Below are 22,635 nucleotides of genomic sequence, written 5' to 3'. Positions count from 1 at the left end.
TCGGCCACAGTGAGGCCAGTGGTGCCCAGAACAGGAACAGTTCCCGGCCGGAGCTCTAGCTGGGCCAGGCCGCCCTGCCTCCTGATTTGCTCCCTCTGTCCCCGTCCCAGGACGCCAGCTCCAGGTGGACAGACCACAGACTGAGCAGCCAGGCAGAGCCTGAATCTTGCTGCCACTGAACTGTGCACAAGTCACTGAACCTCTCTGAGCCTCAGTTTCCTCATCTGTAAATGTGCCTAACAATAGCGCCTGCCTCTCAGGGTTCTGTGAGGCATCAGTGAAGACCCACCACATAAGGCCTGAATACATAGAAGCTGCTATTTTTATTAGCAGTGGTGGCAGGTGTATCGTATCTTAAAGTGCCCGACACAAAGGTTGGTGGTAGCTATGACGACAACAATGATGATGATAATGATGCAGGACTCAGTCCACTGTTTATCTTGAATTTCCTACCCAGGGAGCGTCCAGTGCCTACTGACCTGGGGTGCTGCCAGTGACAGGGAGCTCACTACCTTCTCAGCAGCAGGTTTTCACCATCAGGTCATCCTCTTGCTGAAAGCCGCCTCCTGGAAGACATACCCCCAACCCCCTGCCCAGGGTGGCCCAGCTGGCCTAGCCTCTGGGCTCAGGACCTGCTGTTTCCCCAAGATCTGCCTGAGAGGTCGGGGGGCCAGAACCCCGTAGCTGGATTCCTGCCTTCGCTGGAAGGGCGGGGAGCTCACAAGGGACCCCCGGGGGCTTTACCCGCAGGAGATTCCCAAGGGCTCTTGTTCTTGCTGTTCAAAGTTCCTTTTCTGCTGACTAGGAAGAGATAAATGCAAGGGAAGACCCTGTCATCCTCTGGAGCCCCCTTCATGCCTCGGTCTCAAGAGTGGCTGGGGGCCGGAGAGGCATCTGTTGACCCTGAGCCCCAAGTCCGGGATCCCTGGCGTTCTGGTTGGGAGGCCTCAGCTCTGCTGCCCCCCTGCTGCCAGGCCTCCCCATCTGTGTTTGTGGGTCTCAGGGTGAGTCCTCATGGGTCTGGCACCAAGGGACTGGCAGGGAGGGAAGGAACTAAACAGTCTTGGGCTCAAATCTTGGCTTGGCCATGCCTACTGGGTGACCTCAGGCAAGTCACTCCACCTCTCTGAGCCTGTTTCCTCACTGGGCACCTATCTTAGAATAGTGTTGTGGAGAGTACAGGAGATGTTAACGTGAAAAGGACGACGCAATCCTGGGCACGTGGTAAGAATCTATAAACGTAGCAGTGAGTTTTATTACAAAGCAGAAATCCCTCATTTCCCCACCATCCCTGTTCCTGAGTAGCCAGGGTGGCTGTGGGAGTGGGCCACGTCAGGTGGTTATTGGGGACATTGTGCATGTGCCTGGGTGTGCAAGGGTGTGCGTGTGTGTTCACAAAGGGGCGTGAGTGTGCAAATACACATGCATTGGGTGTGTATGCATGTGCAATGGTGCACACGAGCATGCATGCTTGCATGTACCTAAGGCTGCCCGTGGCAGGGATTCCTCACGGGTACCCGGGCGTTATCCCTGCACTGATGCGGAGGCCCCTCTGTTCACTGTTACTATGGGAACGAAGAGGCAGTCCCCAGCCTCAGGGAGAGCCTAAAGTGCCAGAAATGGGAGCTGACCCAGTCTTCCCAGCAAGGGAGACAGATCAGGAGCATGAGGCCACTGGGATCTGGCAACTGCAGCCTCCAGGGGTTGGGTCTGGGACTCCAGGTCCCTCTGAGCTCTCTGGGAAGCCCTCACTTCTCCAGGGCATCCTGGTCCACTGGAAAGAGCTCAGGAAATAGAGGTGGGCCCCATCTTGGATCTAGCTCTAACCCTGTGCACGGTCTCAGGCAGGGAACTTGAGCTCTTTGGGCCTCAGTTTCCTCTTCTGGAAAATGGGCACAATCGCAGGTGCCAGCAGAAGCCTTGAGCTGGGGTGTTACCTGTCCTCTCCCAGAAGCACCTGCCCTCAAGACTGTATGCGTGTATGCCCCTGAGCCCTGCAGTGTCACCGAGCAGCCTCCTCATGTGCACTACCCTCCACAGTGTCCTGTGGGCTCCTCAGGATGGAAGCCTTTCCCAGAAGAGGAACTGAGGCTCCAGAAGGACACAGCTGGCTGGTGGTGGGGCCAGGTCTGCTGCCCTCGTCTCCCCCGGGCCCAGCCCTGCACCATATGTGCAATCCCTCAGCCTACAGTGCCACATCACAAGGTGGCTGGGGATTCCAACCGCTTTTCTGGGTTGGGAGGAGCAGGCTGGGAGGAGAGTCACCCTGGGGCTTCGGGCGCTGGGTGCCGCCTTCAGCCTGCAGAAAACCTCCCAGGGCAGGGCTGGGCCTCAGGAAGGCAGATCCCAATTTAGGAAGAACTTTCTTTTTAAAATCTTGACTCTCTCAATTTTGACTCAAGTCTCAACTGTCCTGCATGCAGGTTGTAATTCATCCAGACAGAACTGCATATAAAGTTACAATGAACACTCGGCCTCCTGCCCTCTAAGAGGGACCACTCCATTTTCTACAAACCTAGGAACAATTTTTGACAGGTCAGAGACAGCAGGAGGGGCAGGAGCGAGCTCCTCAGCGATGGAAATGTGTAAGAAAAATCCGAATGCTTATCTGTCAGAAAAGCTGTCACAGAAAGGGTCACTTCTGATTTGAGGAGGGGGCAACAGGCTGGGCCTGACTGGGTGGCCTCAGGCAAGTCACTGTCCCTTCCAGCTAACTTTCACCAGCGGAGGGAAGAGGATTATTGTGCAGCCAAGGGTTGGCTGACACGTGACCCGCGCTGCCTGCGTCACTGCACCCCGCCCCCACCTAGGGGGAAACCCATATGCAAGGATATGGGGGTCAGGGAGCCCTTTTTCCCCAGCCTGGATGCCAGATCCCCTCTCTCGGTACAGGGGAGAACCCGGCCACCTAGGAGAGGTGCTGGACTCGTGGGAGTTATTGAAGGAAGGTGGACGGTAAGAGGTGAAGTCGGGGGCTGAGGGTTGGGGCGTGGCGTGCGAGCCTTGAATGTCCACTTCCTGTGGTAGGCAGTGGGGAGCCATGGAAGGTTATTAAGCAGGGAGGAGGGAGATTAGATTTAGAGAAAGGGAAGGAGGGGAGAGCTGTAAGAGGTCTGGAGCAATAACACAGGGCTGTCTGAGGAGGGAGTGGGGCAGGGGATGTGGGGGGAGAGGAGGAGCCAGGCCTGAGAGACATCCTCTGGCAGAAGGCTGACTTGGGTAGGAAGCAGGTGTGAGGGTGTGGAGGAGGGAGAGGTCCCGGATGGGGTGGGGCTTCAGGCTTGTTTGGTGGATGGAGGGGAACCCAGACACAGGGCAGGCTGGGGTGGAAGGTGATGAGTGGAAATTGGCCAGCTTGAGTCCCAGGTGTCGTGGGCTTCTGGGAGACAGTCCAGGAAGCAGCTGGAAACGTGGGCTTTATTGAGAAGGAGCCAGAGGGTCAGAGGGGTTGTTTGTGCCAACTTCCCCAAAGCTGGAAAGGGGTCACCCCTGGATCTTACCCTGGGTCCATTGCCGTGTGAAGGCTGTAAGCTCACACTGAGGGACGGGCAAAGATGCGGCCCCTTTCTCTCTCCCTTGGGGTCCTGGATTCTGGGCTTGGCAGAGAGATCATATACCTTTACCTAGGAGAGAGTTGATGCTCTTCTTGGGGCCACTGCAGCCATCCCTCTGCTGCAGAGCCCACCAGCCTTGGGGGCTCCGCGAGCAGGATTTCAAGCCCAAACTTCCGCTCTGTAGAGGGACCGTCTGCAGCCAGCCCCAACCTTCCCAATGCCCCAACACCAGGTATCCCCTATTAGCTGGCTGGAGCCCACATTAATTGGGCGCTGACTATGTGCAGGCCCAGTGCCTGCACTTTACAGGCTTTCTCTCACTTCATCCTCACAGCCACCCTTGGAGGGGATCTATTATTATCCTTTCCATTTTACAAATGAAGGAACCAACTGAAGCTTCCAGGGCCTTGCCCCCTCCCCTGGGGGTTGGGGGGTGGGTCAGGGTTCAGCCTGCTCGGTGGGACCTGCAAGGCTACTGTGTGACTTGGGCGGGCAGGGCAGCTCTCTGAGCCCCATCTGTAAACTGAGCTTCGTTCGAGGGACCCCGCTCCACCAAACCCCCCTCCCACCTTGACTTCGGGTCTGCAGTCCCAGCTCCCAGGACTTTCCCAACACCCTCACCTCCGCCCCCGTTCTGTTCCTCATGGCCCAGCTCCTTTGGGAACAGCCAGGCCTACCCAGCTCCCCCTCCCGGGCTGTGCTCTTGGCAGCTCTGCCACCCTGGGCTCTGGTCCGGGGGTGGTCCCTGGCAGTAAGGGGGGCTGGCGGAAGCTTGGATTGGTTGGGCTAAGATGCAGGGTGTGCAGAGACCCCCAGGCCCCCACCTCAGCATCCAGTGCTTCATGCTGGGGTGGGCAGGGCCCTGTGGAAAGGGGTGGCTTGAGGTTTTAATCACTTTATCAATGTTTGTTTGTGTAATTCAGCCCCGAGATGCTTTTCCCTCCATCTGTCCCCACCATCTGCTCCCATCAGGATTTTCCAAACCATTTGGGACCAAAGAGGGGAGAGTGGGGGCTGGGCCTCTGAGGGGGCTGGAGGGGGGCCCCCCTCCACTTACCTCCCTGAGGGGCTCCCAGGGAAGGGCCTGGGCTCCCGAGTCACACGGAACTGGGTTCAAATTCTGGCACTGTCACTTTCTTGCTATATTACCCTGGGCAGGTGACTTCACTTCTCTGAAGCCTCAGTCTCCACGTCTGTAAAATGGCAGTAACATTATTGACTCCTCAGGATTGGTGCGGATCAAAGGAGGTGACATATGCAAAGCACTCAGCATACAGTAGGCGCTCGAAAGACATGTGGTCCCCTCTCCACTCATCCCCCACTTGCCTCTCTCTCTGGCATCCAGGAGCTGGTCTGTCCCTCTTGGAGTGCTGGAGGGTAGCCACCTCTGGTTTCTGTACCCCTCACCTCACTCCTCGGATGCAGAGGTCATTCGCTCCTCTGGGACTTGCTCTCTCTTCCATCTCCCTTGGACCCGCCCACTGCTTGGTTCTCTCAGTACCCTCCCTCTACATCTGCCCTAAGCCGCCCCTCTCCCTCCCTTCTAGATGCCTCAGTCCAGCCTCGAGACCTCTGATAGCCCCACAAAAGGCCTTCATGGAAGACAAATCGGCAGGGTTCCAGGGTCATGGGGCCTCATCTATGCATGCTCACGTCCAGAATCTCAGGCCTGAGGGGCCAGGGAGGCAGTGAATGAGGACTTGTCTTGTCAGTTGTGTGGTCAGGGGTTTCGATGAGGAATGTCAAGACACCAAGGTCACCTGTCTAACCTCCCTGCTCAGAAAGGGGAAGAGAAGTGTTCCAGGTCATCCTGAAGCGAGGGACCCAGGCCTGCTGCGCCCCTTTCCTGGGCTATATCTCAGGGCACTAGGTCTTGGGCTAGGGGCCTTGATGTTTAAAGGGCCTTCTCTTTGGCTCAGGGGCACCTCCAAGTTCTTCTTAGGCTCCGGGGAGGGTAGAGGTGGCTGAAGGGAAGTAACCAGCAGAGTCACCAGGGCCCAAACTCTGCCCCCAGACCCAACCTACTCATTCTAGGGGCAGGGAAAGTCAAAGGGAGGTGGGGTGCTCAGGGTGAGGAGAACACCATGGCTGGTTCTGCCTTCAGAAGCCTCAGCTACTGGGGAGACAGGATGCAGACTGGAGTCCTGAGGGCAGGGCATCCAAGCCTCCCTCACAGACAAGAAAAACAGTGGGTTGGGGAGAAGTAGGCTCCTGAGGGGCTGAGCCAAGGAGTCAGCCTGGAGGAGGAGAAGCTGGGGCAGGGGAGTGGGAGGAAGCAGTAAGAGTTTGAGCAGCCCCCCGTGAGGGTGAACTGAGACCCCTCAAGGATGGAGAGGAGGACCCAGAGCAGGCTGGGAAGATTCAGGCTTCAGGCAGGCGAGAGGAAGGAGGAGGCGGTGAAGAGGGGCGGAGGTCACGACTGCAGGGCAGGCCCCTCTCCTGCCCCAAGCACAGCGGGCCCTCCAGGCCTAGTGTGGAGAAGGGAGGGAGCTTGTCACTCAAGGGGCCTTGGGTGGGGGCTGAGCAGCAGGCTCTCCCCACCCCCAGGTCCTCACACAGGAGGCAGCTGGGAACCACCCACACATGTCTAGCGTCTCTCATGCCTCCACAGGGGTCCCAACACCAGAGCCAAGGCACACAGAGGAACTGGTGTTCTGGAGGGCCCAGCTGCGCGCACACACACACACACACCCAGCAGCTTGGCTCCCCAGCTTCTCCAGTTGAGACTCCTCACTTGCCCTCAAGCAGGAGGGACTCAGGCTAGACTTTGACCACCTGAGAGGCTTGGTCTGGGAACCTGGAGGTGGAGCTTTGGAGCCCTGCGGAGCCAGGAGAGTCCCAGCTGGCACCACCGAACCGGGAGGAGCTGTCCAGTCAGAAGACAAATGCTGTCAGCTCACCTTCCAAGTAGGTCCAGAAACCAGACCCATCTCTGCCACCCTGGTCCTCTCTCACCCTGAGATGGCCCTCTGCTCCCAGGCTGGCCCCACCCTCAAAGTCTGTTCTTGATAGAATCCCTGAGTAAGCTTGACCTGGAAGTCAGACCCTCTCACTCTGCTCAAAACCCCAAGAGCTTCCCATCTCAACTGGAACAAAACCTGAAGTCCTTGGCATAGTCCTCAGCATGCCACCATCCCAACCTCCGCACGGCGATCTCAGCTTCTCCCAACACTTATCTAATACACTAGAGAACTGACTTGCGTATTGTGTCCATTGTTTACTGTCCGCTCCTGTAACCCCACTGCCTAGAGTAGTGCTGGGCACAGAACTAGTGCTTGATAAATATTTGTGCAATGAATGGATGAGGGCACATGGATTCAAGTCCAAGCCTTCCGCTTACTAGCAGTGAGATGTCGGAAGAATGGTTTAACCCCGCTGAGCCTCCGTTTCCTTATCTGTGAAGCGGGGACAACGTAGGGGTGTGGGGGTTGTTGCTGAGGCTGGGGGAAGGAGGATGCAGGCCCCATACTGGCAGGAGGAGCTCTGATGGGGTCAGCGACTCTGGAGAGGGGCTGTCCTGTCTGCAGGCAGGGGGTCTACCTTCCGGAGGACTCCCCAGCCCTCGCATGTCACACTCCTGCACTGGCAGAGGCTGGGAAGGGGGAGGAGAGGGTTTCCTTGATTGGCGGTTGGGGGGAGTGGGAGGAGCAGTTTAGATCAAGGTTGGGAGGTGGGATTCATTCTGAGAGGGGTCCTGGGGACAAGATCGAAGCGGCGGCAGGAGATGGGGGCGGGGCTCTCTAAGGCGGAGGTGGGGTAGGGGGCGTGTCTGGCCCCGGAAGACCTCACAAACTGGAGGAGTGGGCGCTGCCCCCTCTCCGAAGAACCCCCAGCTCAGTTAGTTCCGGAGTTGAGGCGCGGGGGCAGAGAGGGTGCCTGCCTACCTAACCGCTCAGGATCCGATTCCGCCCTCGGAGCGAAGTGCCGCTCCCGCGCCCAGGTAGGGATGGGGGAGGAAGGCGGGGGGAGCGCCGCTTAGGAAAAAGGTCTCTGGGCACTGACCCCACCCTACCCCATTCAGGCTACCTGAGTCGAGATGCTGAGGAGATGAGGACCTCAGTCCTCCTTCCCCGCTTGGGTGCTCTCTTGTGAGGGGGCCGGGGAAGTGCGGGCGTCCCCTTCCCTCTCCTGGGCAGGGCTGGGGGCGGAGCCTAGCCCATCGCTCCCTCCTCGCCCGGGGCTGGAGGGGAAAGGGAGGAAAGGGGACCCCCCCAGGGGAGGGGCTCCGGGCGAACGCTGCGGGGCGTTTCCCTCGCAGTCGTTCCCCCCGCCCCCCGCCCGCCCCTCCGGCCGCCTCTGCCGCCGCGCGCCGCAGCAGCGCCGCCTTCCCTGCGCAGTCGGTGTCTCCACGTCGCTGGGTGAGTGGGGGCCGCTCCGGCCGGGGCCGGGGGCTGCGGGGAGGGGGCATCCCCGCGGGAGGGGGCCACGTCCAGGGCTTCCCAACCCCGCCGCTCCCGCGCCTCCCGGGAATCCTCCCTCGGCGGGCGCAGGGAGCGGGGGCTCCCCCGGGAAACGCGCGGAGCTCTCCAGGGTCCTGACCGCCGAGTGGCCGGCCCGGAGGAGTCGCGTTTCGGCCGCCTCGGAGCGCCCCCTCCAGGAGGGGCCACGCGCCCGGCGCTCTCCGAGTGCTGAAAGGATTGAGGCGGGGGCTCAGAGAGGTTTGGAGAGGGTCCCAGGGGCGGGTTTCTCAGTTCGAGGTGTGGGTCCTTCCCATTTTGAGGACTGGGGGTCTTTGCGGAGACAACAGAATCTTCTACCACCCTCGTTTCCAAGTCTTCCATCTGGGAGGGGCAACTCTGAGGGTGGCGGGGAGGAGGGGGCACTGGGAGATGTCTCCTGCCCAGCGCATCTCTGTGCCCCCGCCCTGATGACCCAATTCCTTAGACCTTGAGGAGGGCACTAAGGGACACACTCTGTCGCCCTAGCCTCACGCATTTCCTCAGTCCCCTCCCACACACTTGTTCAGTGGGTCCTCAGCCTGGGGCAGAAGAGGCTGATTTAGAAGGGAGGATCACCAACTTACAGAAATATGCATGTGACACACTGCTGAGGACACACACAGGTCCCCCAAATGGCCATACAGTCACATCCTCCTCACACTGTGACGGGTGCACACCTAGTCACATGCACATATGTGCACATGCACATATATGGATTGAAACACACGGGGAGACAAATGCAATGCAGAGAGCAGGGACACACGTGCATACTTGAGCGCATGCATTCACACACTCACTCACATGTGCACAGAGCTTCGGCACATGCACTCACAAGGAGCTCCCTCGTCCTGTCTCACAGCCCTAAGCTGGGGGGCAAGTCACCGACACACAGCCTACATCCCTGGCCGGAACTGCCTGGCTGTCTCCCCTCCACTGCCTTCCCCTCAGCCCTCCACACTCCAACCCCCTGCACTGAGGGGACCTTTGTTAACTAGATGAAAGGTAAGTGTTGGAGGGAGGTTGGCTAGCTAGGGGTCTCCCTGGAAAAGGGTCCTCTAGTAGGTCTGAGAAGGACTGCAGCTTCCTCCCCTGGGACCTGGCAGCACCCCTGGGAAAAGAAAGAAAGATGGCAAGCGTGCCTGAGGGTCCCACGTGCCGCTGGCCATGTGAGAGGTGTCAGCATGGGAGTTGGCTTGTGATGGCATGTCTGAGACAGGTGGGGTCGTGGGCTGGTGTGTCTTGATGCACAGGCTATGAGTTGTGCGTGTGTGGTGCTGTGTGTCAGTACATGTGAGTTGTGGAGCAGAGGGAATGTTTTTGTGTGTGGAAACATGGTGACCCATGGGTGGATATGGCTGGTGAGTGGCATGGGACCCAGTGTGTGGATTTGGTGAGACGTGTAGCATAATATCTGTCAGCATGTATTCATTTGTGTATTGTTGTGCATAAGTCTTGTGGCATCTGGCTACATGGAAATCATTTTTATTTATTTAACACTTATGTAGCGCTTAGATGGCAGGCATCTTTCTAAGTGCTTCCCATGTATTAACGAATTTAATCCCCACAACAATAATGAGGTAGGTACTATTACCCCCACTCTACGGATGAGGCAGAGCGATTTTGAGGAACTTGCCCAAGGTCACATAGCTGGTAAGAGGCAGCGCTGGATTCAAACCCAGGTGGTCTGGCTCTCAGGCCCATCACTAGCCCAGGCTAACACCTATCTTATGCTGCCCCTTGTCAGGCACACGTGTGTGGGAGACAGAGCCCAGGTCAGTGTCTGGGCTGCAGGTGTATTTTGTGGTGAGCAGGCAGGTGTGAGGCAACGCGGGGGCAGTGTGTGGGAGGGAAGAGGAACAGAAGGCCTTTCTGCATCTTCCTGGTCCACTCGGGGGTCAGCCCTGTCAGTCCATGGCTGTGTGACCTGAAGCAGGTCACCTCACTTCCTTGAACCTGCCTTCTCATCTGTAAGATGGGGCTGATGCCCAGGCTTCAGTTTGTGAGAGTGAAATGGTGTACACCTGTGCAGACTCAGTGACTGGCACTGAGAAGGGCCTCAGTAAATGTGAGCCCCTTTCCCTTCCTCTGTCGCCAGGTCTGTTCCCGAGGAACTGTCAGGTCTGGGGAAATGGTGTGGGGCGTGTCACAGAAGCAGGATGCCTGGGTTCAGGCTGTGTGACCTTGGGCCAGCTCCTCTCATTGGGTCAAAAGAGAGGCTGGGGGCCGGCCCTGTGGCGCAGCAGTTAGGTGCGCACATTCTGCTTCTCGGTGGCCCGGGGTTCACTGGTTTGGATCCTGGGTGCAGACATGGCACCGCTTGGCACGCCATGCTATGGTAGGCGTCCCACATATAAAGTAGAGGAAGATGGGCTCGGATGTTAGCTCAGGGCCAGTCTTCCTTAGCAAAAAGAGAAGGATTGGCAGTAGTTAGCTCAGGGCTACTCTTCCTCAAAAAAAAAAACAAAAAAAGAGAGAGAGGCTGGGGTGGCTTGGATGGGGGCCCTCCTGGAGTGCTGTCAATGGGCCAGGAGGGTCTGACCACTCCTCTCTGCCCCTTGATCCCCTTGGGGACCCAGGTGGGACTTGGCTCGGTGGCCATGGGCAAGCAGAACAGCAAGCTGCGGCCGGAGATGCTGCAGGACCTGCGGGAGAACACGGAGTTCTCGGAGCTGGAGCTGCAGGAGTGGTACAAGGGCTTCCTCAAGGACTGCCCCACGGGCATCCTCAACGTGGACGAGTTCAAGAAGATCTACGCCAACTTCTTCCCCTACGGTGACGCCTCCAAGTTTGCTGAGCACGTCTTCCGCACCTTCGACACCAACAGCGATGGCACCATCGACTTCCGGGAGTTCATCATCGCGCTGAGCGTGACCTCGCGGGGCCGTCTGGAGCAGAAGCTCATGTGGGCCTTCAGCATGTATGACCTGGATGGCAATGGCTACATCAGCCGCGAGGAGATGCTCGAGATCGTGCAGGTGGGCCCCTGGGCCCCTGAGAATGCCAGGTGCAGGGCCTGGCAGCTTGCACCCACCTTCCTTTTTATCCTCTCCACAGCCCTGGTGGGTCGATAGTGGCAGGTGCTCTTCTTACAACCCATTTAAAAAAACTCTTTATTAGGAAATAATTTCCAATTTAAGAGAAGTTGAGAAAACTCTCATTTACCCTTTGTTCAGATTCACCAAGTAACATTTTACCACCTTTGCTGTATCATCATGTGTGTGTGTGTGCGTGCGCCTATGCGATGTTTTGTTGCCGTTCTGAACATGACCCTTTACCCTGAATACATCAGGATATATTTCCTAAGAACAGAGACCTTCTCTTACATAACCCGTAATATGATTATTAAGGTCAGGACATTTAACACAGAAACAATGCTATTATCTAAGTTACAGACCATAGTCCAATTTTGCCAACTGTCTCAATAATGTTCTTTATAGCATTTTTTCCCCTGGTCTAGGATCACACATTGCATTTAGTTGTCTTGCCTCTGTAGTCCCCTTTATCTGTAACAGCTCCTCAGCCTTTCTTTGTCTTTTAAGATGACATTTCTGCAGAGTATAAGCCAGTTATGTTTTACTGATCCTCATTTACTCAGAAGAAAATGGATGCTCAGAGAGGTAAAGACATCTGCTCAAGGCCACACAGCCTGTGAGTGAGCCACCTGGCTCCATCATCCACATTGCATCTAGATACCCAGCCACTTCCCAGCTAATGGATTAAGGGCCCGCTAAGAGCCTAGTACTAAGTAAGGTGCTCATACCCATGAACTCAGTGCATCCTTACAACAACCCCATGAGGTTCAGAGAGGTGACATGACCTGCCCAAGGTCACACAGCATTTAAGTGGAGTCAAGCTCAAGCTGGCCATCACTCAGAGCTGCCTCTTGAAAGGGGCCTGGCTTCCACTTCTGGAGGTGGCCTCAACTCTTAGATTGCTCACCTGTAAAACAGGGATAGTGATGCTGACCTCACGGGGAGATTTGAGGACCTAATATGAATGCCCTTTCATGGTACAAATTTAAGTGTGACACATGTTAGCTTTATCCAAAAAACCTTCCAGAGTGCCCATCTCCTCAGCCCAGCACTGAAGACCCTCGGGGCTCTGGTTCTATTGTACCTATCCAGTTCTGTGTTCACTTTTTCCTGCGCCTGTTTCTTTGCCTGTAGGGTGAGGGTGTTAATCCCCTACTTTACAAGGCTGTTGTAGGTATAAAGCGGGATGGGGACGCTAGCAGAAGACCTGGCATATAACGGGTACTCAGAAATGTTAGCGATTGTCAGTTATGAGTTTCTCCACGCACATTCTCTCCTCCAGCCAGAATGGCCTTTTCAACATCCCTGGAATGTGCCCTGAGTAATCCCGCCACCCAGCTTTGCTCAAGCTCCTGCTCCCTTTCCTTCAGTCTCTCTGAATCCTTTCCCTTCTGTTCCCTCAGTTCTGCTGACTGCTCCCCCTTCCAGCTCATCCAGCCCCTACTGGACTCCTGACGTTGGCTTCTCTCTTGCTAAGGGTCCAGGTCTGCTCTCTCCAGCCGGTGTAAAATGGGCAGCCTTGGGATGCGGTGCCCTCCCTATGCCTGTTACTAGGGGGAAGCCTTAATGTTTGCCAATGACTCCGAAGGCCTGGCGTTCACTCTAGTTGATGTATAGCAGGAGTTCTAGGGGTCCTGGTGGAAGAGTCGGGGTAGCCAGAGTGGTGGAGGATCATTCAAGGATTGGGCAGAAGCTGGATATGGACCAATCCAAAGAGATCTTCATGTTTTATCACTTAATGTGATTGCACTGGTGTATACTGGCAAATCTTAGCCCTGATGGAGGCGCCAAGCCAGGGCATCTGTCAAGCCAGCCCTATTCCTGGGGCACCCTTTCCTGGCTGGCCTCTGCTCTTTAGGCCCTGGTTTCCTGTACGGCAGCCTGGTGGCCTCCGACGGCTGGCACAGACAGAGCTCTGCAAACCCCAGTGACTGATTAATTACAAGTCAGCTCCATGAAACAATGAGTGAGCAGCAATTCCAGACAATTAATTAGGAGGCCCAGGAGAAGGGTTGTCACAAGGGGAGCTGTACTCTCTAAGTCACTCACTCAGTTCTTCTCGATTCCCAGCCCTGTGGTCAGGTGGTGGGCACACAGGAGGGGGAGGGACTGCATCTCCAGGCTCCCTCTCCAGTGGGAGAGACAAGTGTGCAGGCCACACTGACCAGCTCGGTGACAGGGATGTAAATGTAACACCTGGGAGTCCAGGGGACTGAAGGGCAAGGAAGACATGAGGATGTGGTGGATGAGTAAAGATTATAATATGAGTGCTATTTACTAACCACTTACTCTAGCCAGCCACTGTTCCAACTATCCTACATATATCATCTCATTTAATCTTCTCAACAATCCTAATAAGGGAAATATAATTACCCCCATGTTACAGATGAGGAAACTGAGGCTCACAGGGGTTAAGTACTTGCCCAAGGCTACAAAGCAAGTCATTAGAGGAATCAGGATGCCACTCGAGGTCCACCTTACTTCAAAGCCCCTGCTGCTCATCACCACCCCACAAGCATCTATCCAGCAGCTAAGAGAGAGCAGGTTCTAATCCAGTGTCTGCTATCAATTCCCTTTCCGAGTCTCGATTTCTTATCGCTATACCCGTTTTTCAGGGTTGTTGTGAGGTTTAAAAATAATGCATGTAAAGTCCCTGGCACGGAGTAGGTGCCTGATAAATGGTAGCTGGTCTTATTGTTCCAGGCAGAGGCTGTAAACGCTGGGAGATCTGAAAGGAGCAGGAGAATTGTAGCAGGGGAGGCCTGATGGTGGAGAGGTTAGCAGGGACCAGAGCGTGAAGTGCCTTGAATGCCAAGGGCTGAATGGTTTGGACTTGGTACAGAGGACAGCGGGAGGCGCCAAGAGCTTTTAAACAGGGGAGTCGCTGCCAGATGCCAGGCACTGTGCATTCTGGGAATATGGGCACTAGCTAGATGTCCATGGTCCTTGTCTGTCTGCTGGGGACCAGGAGCAACCCTCCAAAGGCATAATTACTTCCGAAGAGGTGTCCCCAAAGGAAAAGCCCAGGAGGCTCTGGGCCTGAGCCCTGACCCAGCCTGGATCAGAGAAGGCCTCCCTAAGAAAGCGCCATGTCAGCTGAGCCCCAAGGAGGAGTGGGAGGCAGCAGAAGGAGGGTGGGGCAGCATCCAGAAGGAGCTGGGTGCACGGCGGGGCTGGAGGGAGGCCTGTGTGTGTGATGGGAATGAGGGGGCGGACCACTGGGCTGAGGACGTGATGGGGGAGATCTGTGTTTGAAAAGAGGCAGCATGGAGGACAGACCCAAGGAAATGCGGCGGGAAGAGACCAGGGCAGAGGCTGAAGCCAGATCTGAGGCAAGGGAAGTTTATTGGAGGAGGTGTCAATAGCAAAGAGCTGGAAGATTGAGGCGACCGGTCCGGTCCCTGAGCTCCGGGGTGCCGGGACCCAACCTTTGCCACAGGCCAAGCCCTATGTGCCCTGTGTACATTTTGCGCAAAACTCCTCCTTCGCGTCGCCTCGGGAGCTCCTGCACGTGGCGGCTGCGCCCTGGGCCGGGCAGCAGGTCCCGCCCCCGGCAGATGCTTATTTGCGTTTATTTGCATGACACCCCCCGCCCCCTCCGGCCCAAGCTGCCTCCATCCCTCCAGCCCTCAGCGCGGCCCCCCGCCCCCTGCCGGCCACAGCGGCGTCGCAGCCCAACGCCCTCCGTCTGCCACCGAGCGCGGGCCGCCCGGAGCCCCAAGTTTCTGACCAGCCGCGCTAACGCAGTACTTAGCTTGGCACCAGGTCCTAAACCCGGCCTTCTAGGACCCCCGTTCACCGCCTGGGCCCCGATGTCCTCCATCATCTCTCCTGACCCCCTGTACTCAGCCACCCCAAAATTCTCAGCGCCCACTCAGAGCTTCCCGCTGCGGTGCCTTTGGTCATGCAGATCCCTCTGCCAGCGATTCCTTTCCCACCTAGCGCTCCAAGGGAACTTGGTCGGGGCCCGCTGCAATAGCCCCCTCTTCTGGGAAGCCTTCCCAGACACTCCTTCCTGAATCCCCCAGTTCTCCACGGCTTCATGGTCCCCTCTCCACCTCACCGTGGCGGGGGCGCGATCATCAGCACACCTGGGGGGGTTGGAATGTTGGGGGTGAGGGGCTCAGGCAGGCGGCTCACTCCCTGCCTTCCCCCGCCCCCCCAGGCCATTTACAAGATGGTTTCGTCCGTGATGAAGATGCCGGAGGACGAGTCGACCCCGGAAAAGCGGACTGAGAAAATCTTCCGCCAAATGGACACAAACAACGACGGTGAGGGGGCAGGGGCAGGGGCAGGGGCAGGGGCGGGGCGGGGCGGGGCGGGGCGGGGCGGGCGCCACTCCCCTTCCTCTCCCGCGGCTCCGCTCTGCCTCCCCTAGCCGCCGCCTTCTCCTCCATCACTGCTCCCCTCGCCCCGCAGGCAAGCTGTCCCTGGAGGAGTTCATCCGCGGGGCCAAAAGCGACCCGTCCATCGTGCGTCTGCTGCAGTGCGACCCCAGCAGCGCCTCCCAGTTCTGAACGAGAGGAGCCAGCTTCCCCCGCCTCCCTGCCTTCACGGGCCCTCTCTCGGCTCTCAGCTTCCTCTCCCTTGTGTCTATCCAGGCTGGGGGTCAGACTGCCCCCCTCAGGGTCTGCACTCTGGGGGGCCTATGGAGAAGGGAACCCTGCAGCCCCCGCAAGGTCCAAGCAAGCAAGCAGTTAGCACCTCCCAATCCAAGAGGCAATATCACCCTTCGGCAATGATAGAGAGACACAGGCTCTGGCTTGGTGTGCGCCTCAGAGTCAGCCCTCCCTTACCTAGATAGGACTTCACCCATGCCTCCCTCCAACCTCCCCCCGACACACACACAGCCACGAGGCCAGACTTCCCTCCCCCAACCAGGGAGCAAGCTCCCCCAACCTTGTAGACCGCAGCCTGGCTGGAAGGGGGAATCACGCCCAGGTGAGGAGCCTGTCTTTTTATTTGGAGGGGAGAGAAGGATTCCAGAGGCGTGGGGGGCTTGAGGAAAAAGCTTCCTTGAGCCATCCTTCCCTGCAGGAGGGCCTCCACCCTTCCTGTGCCTGCTCTCCTTGGCCTGGAGGCCATGATGCAAAAGGAAAACCTCGGATTCCAGCCCCCCAGCTGTGAGTCCCACGAATACCCACCCACCCTTCAGCACTGGATGAACACAGACCACGGAGCCCTCTGTGTATTTTGCCTCTCTCAGACACGCACACAGGCCCACAGACACATGGGCAGACACATCTGGAGCCCCACCCACAGCGTCCTGTGTGGGAAAGAAGCACAGGCCCCCTGGCCGAGCCCCCTCCCCTGCTGCATGCATCCACCTGGAGCATCTCTGTTCTTTTTAATAACTTCAGAATAAAGTCTCATTTCAGTGCAATGGGCTGGGTGGCTGGCGGAGGAGGTTGAAAGCCCTACCAGGGTCCCTGAGGGGCCACTGAGTCCTCTTGGGCGGGCTCCAGGAATCCTGGCCAGGTCACGGTGCAGACTTGGTTGCAGGACTCCAGTGGCTATGGGGCCCAGGGGCCCAGGGGCGGCAGCAGCTGTCAGATGGTCAGCGGCTCAGAGGCGGTGCAGCTCAGCAGGTCTTGGCCCTCCATGGGCCCTGGGCTCTCCTGCATTAGGGGAAACATAGGAGGCTGCCAGGCCTGCTGGGTCTGGGTCTCCTCCTCCAGGACACCCAGGGAATGGGAGGAGGGGACGGCTGGGCAAAGGGGCATCACTCCTTCCCCTGAAGCAAGGGTCAAGCGGTACCCTTGGAGTGCCCCTAATTCCAGCCCAGATACCCCTCCCCCTCCCTCAAGACTCATGGGGCCATGGGAGAGCCAGATGTCAGCTGTGTGACTTAGCTGGGATTTCTGACCTCTGTGACCCTGTGGGCCTTTCCCTCTGGTCCCGGTGAGAAAACTATTGCCCCAGTTCTCAAGGTGGGGGCCCCGTCCAGAGGGGTGGAGACAGACCTGCCTGGGCTCCCCAGCAGGGGCTCCCAGGAAATCGGGGGGTCAGGGCTGTGGAGGGGATAGCAGGCCTTACCATGTGGTGGCTGCTTTCCCCCCACCAGGGCCTCAATTTCAGCAGCTGGTGGGCAAGCTGGGCACAGCGCACAGCAAACACGCTCTCCGCCACGCAGAACACTAGCGAGATGCCCCAGAGGCACAGGCTGGAGCTCTGTGGGGGCACAGGGGACAGAGATGGCTGCTTGGGGTTCGGGATAGAGGGCGGGACTCCAAGAACCCTTCCCACCCCTGATGAGCACCTTGGGGTCCCCCCTTTCCCCACCCCTGCCATCCCAGGCCTAAGCACTCACATAAATGCGTGTGGGGTCATAGGGACAGTCGGGTGCCAGTGCCAGAACTTCGGGGCTCCCAAAAGTGCAGGCGGCCAGCAGTGCCCGGCCCTGGGTGGCAAAGGTCATGGCGATCGAGGCCAAGAGGCCGAGAGCACAGGTCAGAGAGAGAAGAGCACAGGCCACGCTCGAGCTAAACACTGTCCAGCGCTGGATGGGGGGGGGGGGGGCCACTGGTCAGTGGATGTCAGGCTTGGCAGGGGTTAGCCTCAACCTCTCCAAGCAGCCCAAGCCCTCGGGAGTGGCCACTGCCCCTACCCCTACCGCCCCATCCCATGAGGTGCCACATACCAGGGGGGTGCTGGGGAGGTAGCGTGACAACACGATGGCTACAATGCCCGAGGTGATGACCTGTGGGGGAGATTCAAGTCAGCCCTGACCCCCTGCTGGAGGGGAATGGGCAGGGGGTCAAGGCCACTCTCGATAAAGATTCCACCAATGCCAACTCTAGCCCTCCGAACCCCCGCCCTCACCTCTGCTTAGCTTTGGCCTCATTACCTCCATCTGCACAGCGGTACTGCCTCCTCATGGTCCAGCCCTGAACTGATGTTTTAAAACACCATCGCTCCCTGCCTACAACCTTCCATGATTCCCCACTGCCTACAGCTGTGTATCTCAAACAGGGACCTGTGTGTCCCAGGGTCGCAGGAGCATGTCACAGGATATATATGACATGTCTCCTTGGACTGGAAAGGATTTTGGAAGAAACTAAGTAACTGGCAAGGAGCTAAAAACAAAATTACTTTAAAACAAATCAGGACACTTTCTGGAGTAGAATGCAAAAGCCCTAGGAGTATTTTAAGCGATCCCAAGTTCCAGTGACCTGGCCCGCCCCATCAGCTTCTCTACCCCACCCTGGCCAGTCTCTTCCCTCATTGCCCTGGATATGGATACCCACACATACCTGCTCAAGATGCTACCCACACAGTGCCCTCTCAGGAACACCCTTCCTGCTCTGCTTTGTCTGCTGGTTCCTCCTTCTGCAGACCTCCCTAACTACCCACAGTCCCAAGAGGCGGGCCCACTGTGTAGCCCACCAGTGGCCCTCTGGATCTTTGGGGCTCCATTCAGCCAGGCTTCCTCCTTGAGTTCCCTCACTGTACTGGGCACGGGCTGGACCCACGGGAGGCAGGTGAGATGACGGCGGTGGGGCCCAAGAATGTCTTTAATTCACTGAGCAGCCACAAGTAAGTGCCTCAACCTCTCTGGGCGAAGCCCCATTCTGCAGGATGAGCTCACGGAAAGGACACTGGCTTTGGTGGCAGACACAAGGAGTTTCAAATCCAGCGTGGTTTCTTTGTATCAGCAGGAGGTTGGGTGAATCCCGGAGTCTCGGTTTCCCCATTTGTAAAGTGGGGTTAATAATGGCCCCACGTTGCTGGGAGCAGCAAGGATAACCGAGGAAATGACAGCCAAGCTGAAGTGGTCCAGCCCAGAGCCCATCCCTGGTGGACCTCCTAACCCTGAGCTCATTGCCTCCCCCGTCTTCCTCACAAGGCTGGTGAGAGGAACAAACAGCAATAATAGTAACCCCCAGGGACACTGCACACATCTGCACGGCCCCGTCTTGTCCCACTGACGGAGGCTCTCCTACCTGCTGGGGCCTGGGGCCAGCAGGCTGCCCGAGTTTCATTTTGCAGGGGAGGGAACAGGCTTAGAGAGAGAAATAAGTCCCTCAGCGGGAGGTCACAAGGACGGGACTCAGACACTGATGTGTGGGTATTCCCCAAAGGCTGCGGCCAGGTGGGAAAGGGCTTTATGAACTTGAGAATACCAGGCCCCTTCATTCATGTATTCATCAACCAGGGACTGACATCTGGTCACACCATGGCTACCATTTATCGAGCACTTACTATAGACCAGGCCTAAGGTTAAGCTCCTGCCAAATTGTTTTTTTCAGTGTCTCCAGAACAAACCGTAGCCATTCCTACCTCCACACCTTTGCATCTGCCATCCTCTGTACTTGGAATGCGATCCTAGCTGCCTTTCCTACCTGCTGGCCCCAGCAGGCCTCATACCTGGGTGAGGGTAATTTCAGCCTATCTCTGAACTCCTACTCATCCATCAGCACCCAGCTCAGGGGCCTCCACCTCTGTGAACCCTCCTGGACCCTCCCAACTGAGCTGATGCTCCTTCCTTCTGTCCAACACTGCCTTGAGTATTTCCCTGTTGTAACAATAATCCGAGTTCTCAGGAGTGAGCACTAACCACGTACCAGGCACTGTGCTAAGCACTTTATATGATGGTCTCATTCAATACTCACCGGGACCCTGTGAGGTGGACCGGATGTTACCATCCCCACTTTACAGATGAGCAAGCTGAGGCAAAGAGAGGTTGAGCGATTGGGGAGTTGGTAAGTGGAGTAGCGGGGGTTAGGGCTCACAGCTCTCTGCTTGCCCACCCCAGGCTCTGGGTGGGGACTCATCAAAGATCTTTCAGGCCCCCTCCACCCGCCTCGCGCCAGCCACCCCCCCGAGTCGGGCCATACCACGATGGCGGACGTGACAGAGAGGATGTTCACCACACAGTACTGCAGAGCCACAGCGTCGCGGGAGGCAGCCACGTAGCGCAGCACGGTGCCGTGGAGGAGAGCCGCTGCAATGAAGCTCACGTGGCCCAGCACCACCAGCACCAGCCCCGTCTTCATCAGCACCTTCCGGAAGTCATCTACGCTCATGACACCTGTGGGGGACAGCCATGTCAGGGTCCTGGGTGGGGGTCATCCTGCTGGGCAGAGGAGACAACCGAGGCCCTGGCAGGAGTGATGGACACTGGGCTCTCAGTGTACTTCTTGGTGACTTGAGGCCAGGAACTTGTCTTCTCTGAGCCTCAGTTTCCTTATCTGGAAAAGGGGTTCACAGTGCCTTCCTGAGAGTCTTTGGAATACCAGGGTTGGAAAAGCGCACAGGTGGTACTTAATAAAGGTGGTAGTCCTTGTTAGTGCGCAAGGTCATGAGTGGCAGGGCCAGGATTTGAACTCGGGTCTCTAGCTCCACGATCCTTCCACTAAGCTCCCCATTCACTGATATTCATGTGTCTGTTACACAAATGGTCACTGAGTGCCTGCTGCGTGCCAGGCCCTGAGGTGCCACGGTGAGCTTGACAGTCACCCTCCGGGCCCCAGGGAGCCCTAGTTCACTGGGCAGAGAACGGGTCCTGCTCAGGATTCAGTTTGGTGGCCAGGGCCCGGCACACAGTAGATGCTCAACTCACAGTTGCTGAACTGGCTCAGGGCAAGAAACTCCAGCCTCTGAGTCTCCATTTCCCCATCTGTAAAATGGGAAGAATAACCCCTGTCTCCCAATGGGGGAGGAGGTCCCAGGAAGAGATGGATGGAGAAGTGGGGCACACCCTGGGGGTGCTGGGAAAAGCAAGCTCTTGGTGCAGGGGCACTGGGCAGGGACGGGGCAAGCAGGGGAGGCTGGGGGACCCATAAGCAAATTCTGAGTGGCCAAGTGGCTGCCCAGCCCCCATCTGCACACCCCCAGGAACAGGGAGCCCTGCTCCTTGGGCAGCTCATGCTCTTCCAGATATGCTCTGTGGATCTCCCCATGGGTTCTGGCTCTGCCCTCAAGGACACACACCGGGCTGGCCCCCTGGCTCCACCAGCCCCTTTGCTCTAGCCAGCTCTGAGAGACGGGAAGAGTGGCTGGGCCCCCAGAACTAAACAGCCTCGTTCTTTGTTTAGCTTCTCCTGGTGGGACCTGTGAGTCCCTTCCGAGACCTCAGTCTCCCCAGCTGTGGCAGAGAGGGGTGGATCGTATTTCATATACGGGAGCTCTGCAGCTAAAAAAAAAACCGAAAGAAAGAAATCACTAGCTTGAATATTCTTGGGGGATCTGTGCCGAGGGGCAGTCCCCAGGGGGCAGGGAGGGAGGGGCCGCTCAGTTACAGGCCCTCTGCGTGACCTTGCACCAGTCCCTCTCCTTTCTGGGCCCCAGATTCCCCATTTGTAAAATGGGAGGGGTTGGTCTAGCTGGTCTCTGAGACCCCTGGAACCTGCAGGACCCTCTGGAGCTGGACCAGGTCTAGGAGAAGCAGAGGGCAGACCATGAGCTGGACAGGCACCGTGGAACTGGAATGGCACCATGAAGCCAGCCAAACAGGTAGGGGCATGGCAGCTTCGTCCCGGGGGCCTGACCCACCTCACCCCATCCACCCACCTACCTGGCAGCCCAGACACCACCTGGCTCAGGGCTGGGCTCATGAACAACATCATCCCAGGACCAAGACTTGGCCAAATTGGAGGCACAGTGCCAGCGTGGAGCTGTGCCTGGACACTGGACAGTCTCAGGGCCGTCCCTGGCTCCCTGGTTTCTAAATTGCCATTCTTGGGGCACTTAGCAATGTGGCTGCCAGAGTGGTAAGCTCTTTACTCTTAGGGGCTAACTTCATTCTCATGGCAGTCCTAGGAGGTGGTGCTACCCTCCCCATTTTACAGATGAGGAAACCGAGGCTCACAAGGTCTCTTGTCTAGAGAGTGGGGACTCTCCAGGTCTGTCTGACAACCAAGAGCAGCATCCCTGTGCCAGAGAGTGAAGGGAGGGGACACATCCGTCCCTTTCCTCTGTCTGGATCCTGTTTGCCAATGGCCCTTCCCTCCCCGCCTGGCTACAGGAGTGGAGGGTATGGAAGTGGGAGCCCCTTTCAAGATTGAGGACCCCAAGGGCAGGCACCTCTGACTCAGAACTCCCTGGGCCCTGGATCCCCCTCCCTCTGCTCTCCCTTCTAGGCGGGGTGGGTGCTCTCTCCAGCGTCTCTTCTCCCGCCTGGTGGTGGTGGGGAGGGAGTCCCTCCTCCGCAAAAAAGGAAAGTGGGGGCGAGGGGCACAGGTGTGACCCCACATCGAGAAGATACCAGCGGCCCTCCTCTCTCCATCTCACGGCTGGGGAAACTGTGGCCGAGAGCGGAAAGTGACCTGCAGAGAAGGCGGCCCGGACCCCGGGCTCCCACTACAGTGCTCCGCCCCTGCAGGAGGATTTGGGGCGGGTTTGCCGCCCCCCGCCCCGGCTCACCGAAGCGCAGACACATCTTGGCTCCTGCGCGGGGGTCTCTGCGGCCGGTTTCAGCGGGGTTCCAGAGGCTGCGGGCGGCCGGGGGGCCCCGCTCCCATCCTGGTCCGCAGCCGCCGTGCGCCCGGGACAGCTCGCGCCGCGCCCACTTCCCGCCTCGAGCCAGGGGCGCCCGGCGCCCGGCCCGCCTCCCTTCCCGTCACCCCCCGGGCGGCCCAGCCCCGGGAGGGCCCTGGCGGCTCGTCTGCA

The 22,635-nt window shown here is 57.9% G+C and overlaps 2 protein-coding genes and 1 long non-coding RNA gene across 9 annotated transcripts; 1 reads left to right on the top strand and 2 right to left on the bottom strand.

Moving 5' to 3' along the window:
* Positions 1 to 1,225: 1,225 nt before the first annotated feature.
* LOC139079636 (uncharacterized) lies at positions 1,226 to 7,830 on the bottom strand. 3 transcript variants are annotated; one of them, XR_011533413.1, is made up of 5 exons: positions 7,581 to 7,830; positions 6,895 to 7,146; positions 4,612 to 4,747; positions 3,501 to 3,623; positions 1,226 to 3,415 (listed from the first exon to the last, which is right to left on the bottom strand). It is a non-coding gene; the product is annotated as an uncharacterized lncRNA (long non-coding RNA). The 3 variants fall into 3 exon arrangements; XR_011533412.1 differs by lacking the exon at positions 6,895 to 7,146 and having other exon boundaries at positions 7,581 to 7,710; XR_011533415.1 differs by lacking the exon at positions 6,895 to 7,146 and having other exon boundaries at positions 1,226 to 3,402; positions 7,581 to 7,710.
* HPCA (hippocalcin) lies at positions 7,195 to 16,408 on the top strand. Of its 4 annotated transcripts, XM_070595660.1 has the most exons (5): positions 7,195 to 7,494; positions 7,813 to 7,912; positions 10,570 to 10,968; positions 15,191 to 15,296; positions 15,445 to 16,408. In XM_070595660.1, the coding sequence occupies exons 3-5, from the start codon at positions 10,591 to 10,593 to the stop codon at positions 15,540 to 15,542; spliced, it is 582 nt and encodes a 193-aa protein (XP_070451761.1). In that variant the 5' UTR covers positions 7,195 to 7,494; positions 7,813 to 7,912; positions 10,570 to 10,590; the 3' UTR covers positions 15,543 to 16,408. The 4 variants fall into 4 exon arrangements, with proteins under 4 accessions (XP_070451761.1, XP_070451779.1, XP_070451769.1 ...); XM_070595678.1 differs by lacking the exon at positions 7,813 to 7,912 and having other exon boundaries at positions 7,199 to 7,494; XM_070595668.1 differs by lacking the exon at positions 7,195 to 7,494 and having other exon boundaries at positions 7,798 to 7,912.
* Positions 15,968 to 22,581, bottom strand: TMEM54 (transmembrane protein 54). 2 transcript variants are annotated; one of them, XM_070595647.1, is made up of 6 exons: positions 22,390 to 22,581; positions 19,863 to 20,056; positions 17,666 to 17,725; positions 17,336 to 17,524; positions 17,062 to 17,196; positions 15,968 to 16,643 (listed from the first exon to the last, which is right to left on the bottom strand). In XM_070595647.1, the coding sequence occupies exons 1-6, from the start codon at positions 22,403 to 22,405 to the stop codon at positions 16,575 to 16,577; spliced, it is 663 nt and encodes a 220-aa protein (XP_070451748.1). In that variant the 5' UTR covers positions 22,406 to 22,581; the 3' UTR covers positions 15,968 to 16,574. The 2 variants fall into 2 exon arrangements, with proteins under 2 accessions (XP_070451748.1, XP_070451755.1); XM_070595654.1 differs by lacking the exon at positions 17,062 to 17,196.
* Between the last annotated feature and the right edge of the window lie 54 nt (positions 22,582 to 22,635).

Source organism: Equus przewalskii, chromosome 2, assembly GCF_037783145.1.
Source record: "Equus przewalskii isolate Varuska chromosome 2, EquPr2, whole genome shotgun sequence".
Taxonomy (NCBI): domain Eukaryota; kingdom Metazoa; phylum Chordata; class Mammalia; order Perissodactyla; family Equidae; genus Equus; species Equus przewalskii.
This window is presented reverse-complemented; position numbering and strand designations above follow the sequence as displayed.